General features: G+C 40.9%; 1 protein-coding gene across 1 annotated transcript in view; it reads left to right on the forward strand.

Annotated features, from left to right (window-relative positions):
- Positions 1 to 4927: 4927 nt before the first annotated feature.
- Positions 4928 to 5562, forward strand: part of LOC147748247 (aquaporin-5-like) — an 11268-nt gene continuing 10633 nt past the window's right edge. Inside the window, exon 1 of the mRNA XM_086959224.1 lies at positions 4928 to 5365. Coding sequence (XP_086815350.1) covers positions 5003 to 5365 — 363 coding nt within the window. The 5' untranslated portion in view covers positions 4928 to 5002. The remainder of the gene's footprint in view (positions 5366 to 5562) is intronic.

Consider the following 5562-nt stretch of genomic DNA (forward strand, 5'->3'; position numbering starts at 1 on the left):
CTCTCTCTGTGTCTCCCATCTCCCTCCCTCTGTGTCTCCTTCCTGCCCTCTCTCTGTGTCTCCCGTCTCCCTCCCTCTGTGTCCCCCTCCCTCTGTGTAACCCTCCCTTCCTCTGTGTCTCCCTCCCTCCCTCTGTGTCTCCCTCCTGTCCTCTCTCTGTGTCTCCCGTCTCCCTCCCTCTGTGTCTCCCTCCCTCCCTCTATGTCCCTCTCCCTCCCTCTGTGTCCCCCTCCCTCCCTCTGTGTCTCCCTCCCTGTCTCCCACTCTCTGTTTCCCTCCCTCCCTCTGTGTCCCCCTCCCTCCCTCTGTGTCTCCCTCCCTGTCTCCCTCCCTGTCTCCCTTCCTCTGTGTCCCCCTCCCTCCCTCTGTGTCCACCTCTCTCCCTCTGTGTCTCCCTCCTGCTCTCTCTCTGTGTCTCCCTTCTCCCTCCCTCTGTGTATCCCTCCGTCTGTGTCCCCCTCCCTCCCTCTCTGTCCCCCTCCCTCCCTCCCTCTCTGTCCTCTCACCTGTGTGTGTGTATCAGCCCTCAGCCCGAGCTGAGATAGCTTCCCGGCCATGCGCACACAGCCCCACCAAGTACTTCATGGGTCTTTAAAAGACCATTTACATGTTAATTAGGCTTTGTTGAATTTCACCTCTTAGGCCCCTGCAGCTCCCCTCTGACTATCACTGGACTCCCCCGGCTGCTGTGGCTGTATTTGCAAACACTATTTAATTTATTAAGTGGTGAATGGAACAGCGCAAGGTAGCTCCCAGAGGCGTCCCCCCAACCATTTAAGACAACAAGAATATAGGACTGGATTGAAGTTGGTCCATTTTCTTCCCTAACCTGAGTGAAGTTTGGATAAAATCTACACACAAGGATAAAAGAAATATGAGCGGATGTATACGTGCTCATAGACACCTGTAAAACAAAACCAGGGATGAACCAACCTGGATAAAATAAAGCTGTGAACGAGTCCTTGAAGAAGGTGCAAGATAATAAAGAGGCACCGAAACGCCGCGTCGACAATTTCGTTCCTATAGAAATCCTTTGACTAGTAAACTTGATGTTGTAATATCTGTATGAAACATTGCGAGAATAGCAATTTTTAAAGAATATTGTATGTTTTTTTTAAATGTCTGAACCTCACGAAAAACGTTTGTGTATATGATTTTAATTGCATTAATATGTTATGATCAAATTTTTAAAAAAAATTCAAATAAATGAATGAAAAATGTTTTTATAAATATTGTTTCATGTTTTTTATGGTACCTTTGGGCCCTACTACCACGAAGTTGTAAATTTGGTAACCGGTTTATTTGTTTTACACACTATATCACGTGAATTATGTCAAACATCCTGTGACCCGTGACCAAGGAACGCAAGTTCCGAAACGCGTCGTGGCATTGTTTGCCAAAGCTTTGAAAATGAAATAAAGCATGCTACATAAGAAATTGGGGCTCGGCGCAATCTTGCTACTAAAAGATTGTTTGAAGATAAAGGGTCGCAACCTTGCTACGAGGAAGAGAGCTAGCGCAAAGAAAGTTGGGAATATATATATATATATATATATATATATATATATATATATATATATATATATATATATATATATATATTGCCACAGCTTCTTCTTCCTACGTTAAGTAGATCAAAGGACACGGCACAGCAACAGATGGTTTTCAGCGTTCTTTATTTACACACCAGTGCAAAAAGTAACGTGCATCAAATGGACGGTCTACGCGTTTCGGCTCCTGCCTTCCACTGGACCATAGAGTCCCTAGGTCTAGACCTTGCTTAAATAACGTGAACAGTGTAAGTACCCTCTACCATTTTCATGGTCATCTAGACCAACCCACCCAGAATAGTAAACACATGGCCAGTACATGTTTTAAAAGATATATACATTAATATGTACAATTAACGTAAAGTACCATAAGAGTAATTCAGAACCATACATTCAAAATAAAGTATTTACACCAAAATATGTTCCGTTTTACATATCAATGTAAAAAAATATAAATGTGAAGTACCATTTGTGATGCAGAGCCGATAATTCTAAATAAAGTATTTACAAGAATTGTTTACAATCAGACCCATCTAGTCATTTATGGTATTGTGTTATACCTTTCCATGTAAAGTACTCAAACCGAGGACAAAATTAATTCAAGGTGGATGATGACCTAAAATTATATAGCAATCAATTCAGCAAATTTACGAGAAAACCAAAGTTTTTAGAGTTCCAAAATTGCTGCAGTAATCTAATTAATAAAGTATAAACATAGAAATGAGTCCTAGTAATGCATAACGACATAAGATTCAGGTATAACACAACCTATCGTCTATAATTGTATGCACTACTTCGACAATTTTCTCCCCGTGCAGCAAAACATGATATATGTGAAGTACTACATTTTTAACTTAATTCCTCATAACATTCTATTGTTATTGCAATTTTTATAAGTCGTCTTTCCCCATATTTTCTATCCTCTGTTGAAAATTTAGGATCTGGGTAATTAATCGGTTCTGATTCTATAATATTCAAAATATTCAAAACATGTACATGCTCCAGCTTCAAAAAGAAAGCATTTTCAAGACTCCATAGAATTTCACACATTGAAATGACAGTGTCATAGAATTGTCTCTATGTCAGATCACAAATGTACATACAGTTCGGCATCCAAATTATGACCAAACGGTGCCTCAGTTCCCATGTTCAGTATCATTCTCGATTCCAAACGTCTCAATTGTTGTAATTGATCACCACCCCGTTCCGGGAGTTTGCACAACTTTATTCCCGAGTATTTCAGAAGAGTGGGATCACTTTGATGATGTTGGGCAAAATGTGTGGCCATTGGGTAGCACGGGTCCTTGTTCTTTATCGCCCTTAGGTGTTGTAATATTCTCAACTTTAGTTTGTTTATAGTGCTCCCAATGTAGTATTTGCCACAAGGGCATTGGAGCCTATAAACCACACATTTGGAGTCGCATGTGATATGGTCATATATGGTTTCTTTTCTGCCATTCTGTAGTAAGTAGTGTTTGATGTTCACCCCATGCTCACAGGCCTTACATTTGTGGCATTTCCAGAAGCCAGGTGTTGTTAGCCATCTCTGTTTTAGACTAGTAAACTTGATGTTGTAATATCTGTATGAAACATTCGAGAATAGCAATTTTTAAAGAATATTGTATGTTTTTTTTAAATGTCTGAACCTCACGAAAAACGTTTGTGTATATGATTTTAATTGCATTAATATGTTATGATCAAATTTTAAAAAAAAATTCAAATAAATGAATGAAAAATGTTTTTATAAATATTGTTTCATGTTTTTTATGGTACCTTTGGGCCCTACTACCACGAAGTTGTAAATTTGGTAACCGGTTTATTTGTTTTACACACTATATCACGTGAATTATGTCAAACATCCTGTGACCCGTGACCAAGGAACGCAAGTTCCGAAACGCGTCGTGGCATTGTTTGCCAAAGCTTTGGAAATGAAATAAAGCATGCTACATAAGAAATTGGGGCTCGGCGCAATCTTGCTACTAAAAGATTGTTTGAAGATAAAGGGTCGCAACCTTGCTACGAGGAAGAGAGCTAGCGCAAAGAAAGTTGGGAATATATATATATATATATATATATATATATATATATATATATATGTACAGATCACAAAAAAATAGATTTGTATCTGCTTTAGAAACTTGGTGCACAATTTTATTTATGTTGCACTTAATGTTTAATCTTTCATTTATTGTTGCTTTTTTTAGTCCAGCAGTGTCACTGCCTTAATGGCATTGTGTTAAAGGTCATGTGGTAACACCTTCCCTAACATCATCAGAGTCAAAAGAATTGGGATGTCACTTCCTGTGACGTCAGTGATGGCTGAATGTTTGGATGATGTCACTTCTTCTACCCCCTTGCATTTTGGTGAATTGATGCCAATGCCTGCGGGCGCAACACAAAATTGCACAACACCAAACAAACACCCGAGCAACTCATAGTAAATCTAGGCTGTTTGATTTTATTTTTCTCAGTACCAAAGTCGCAAAGGCGCCAGATTTAATGAAACACAGGTAAGAGTGCCACAAATGTTAATGTATGAGAACCTGTTTCACTGAAGGCAAGGCGAATTTTTCCCGAGTACCGCGGCTTCTTCTGTCCCACAGACAACCGATGCCGCATGTAATTCATTACTTTTTATCAATGTAAACCGCCTTTTATCACCTCTTACTGCCCCTCTTTCCTCTCAGCCCCTAAGCACAAGTTAACGGTCCTATATATCATGAGTACTAAAAAGCACATTATTATTGTAACAGGTGGGAGAACTCCTTATCGCGCCAACACCCGTATGGCACCACAATCATTATATATATATATATATATATATATATATATATATATATATATTTTTTTTTTTTTTTTAACATAACTTTACATTTTACGTAGGATCCAAAGCTTGCTGGGATTATTTAGAAATAAATAGCACCGAACTCAAAAAGAAAAAGAAAACAGCACGATTTGTCAAAATAGGTGATACGCAATGCATATGGTTTCATATAACGTCCCTCTCCCCGCCACCCTGCGCAACCTCAGGTATGGTTTACCCTGTACTGTACAAATACGGGTGTCTCTAAGTCCGGTATTGAACCTTCCCTCTCATTAAATGTCCACTCTCTGCATGAAGGCCAAAATTAAAATAGGTGTTTCCTCGGGGTGTAGACGACATGAAACGAGCAGCGTGCAATATGACGTCACACATGTCAAGAGTGAAAATACGAGCTTTCCCTTTCACAACAATGTAGGCCTGGAATCCGTTGGAATTTTTTTTATTTTTTTTTAGGCGAAGGAGTTTCTTTCCGTCCGCCTTCTCTGGCAGGTGCCACCCCTTGCTGGAATGCTTCCCTGCTTTTCCTGCAGATATATATGCTTGAACTCCTTCTGCAGTGCACAGTATCCGACAGTGAGACAAACAGCAAACAGCTCATCTAGTTACCCTGCTCTATCCAGCCTTCACCATGAAACGGGAAGTTTGCTCTCTGGCTTTTGCCCGAGCAGTTTTTGCGGAGTTTTTGGCTACCCTGATATTTGTGTTTTTCGGGCTGGGTTCTGCTCTGAAATGGTCGGCAGCGCTCCCGACCATCTTGCAGATTTCGCTGGCCTTCGGACTGGCCATTGGCACCATGGTTCAGTCGGTTGGGCACATCAGCGGCGCACACATCAACCCAGCCGTGACCGTGGCCTTCCTGGTGGGCTCTCACATCTCGCTCTTGCGGGCCGTCTTCTACGTTGCTGCCCAGTTGTTGGGGGCAATCACTGGCGCTGCCATCCTCTATGGCGTGGCCCCCACACCTATCCGCGGAAACCTTGCCATCAACGCGGTAAGTAATCCGCTTCCTTGGAGGTGGCATGGACGAGGGAGTTTGTGCTGTTCCTATACACAGAATGCTTTAATAATCCCTACTTTTGTACTCCACTAAATTTGGTCATTATGTTGCACATTTTTAATAGCTTGTGAGACAGAGACAGAATTTCACAATTTCCCTTTTTGTCCTTCTTTAAAAGTGAGAGTCAGTAA

This window comes from Lissotriton vulgaris, chromosome 1_1 (assembly GCF_964263255.1).
Source record: "Lissotriton vulgaris chromosome 1_1, aLisVul1.2, whole genome shotgun sequence".
NCBI lineage: Eukaryota > Metazoa > Chordata > Amphibia > Caudata > Salamandridae > Lissotriton > Lissotriton vulgaris.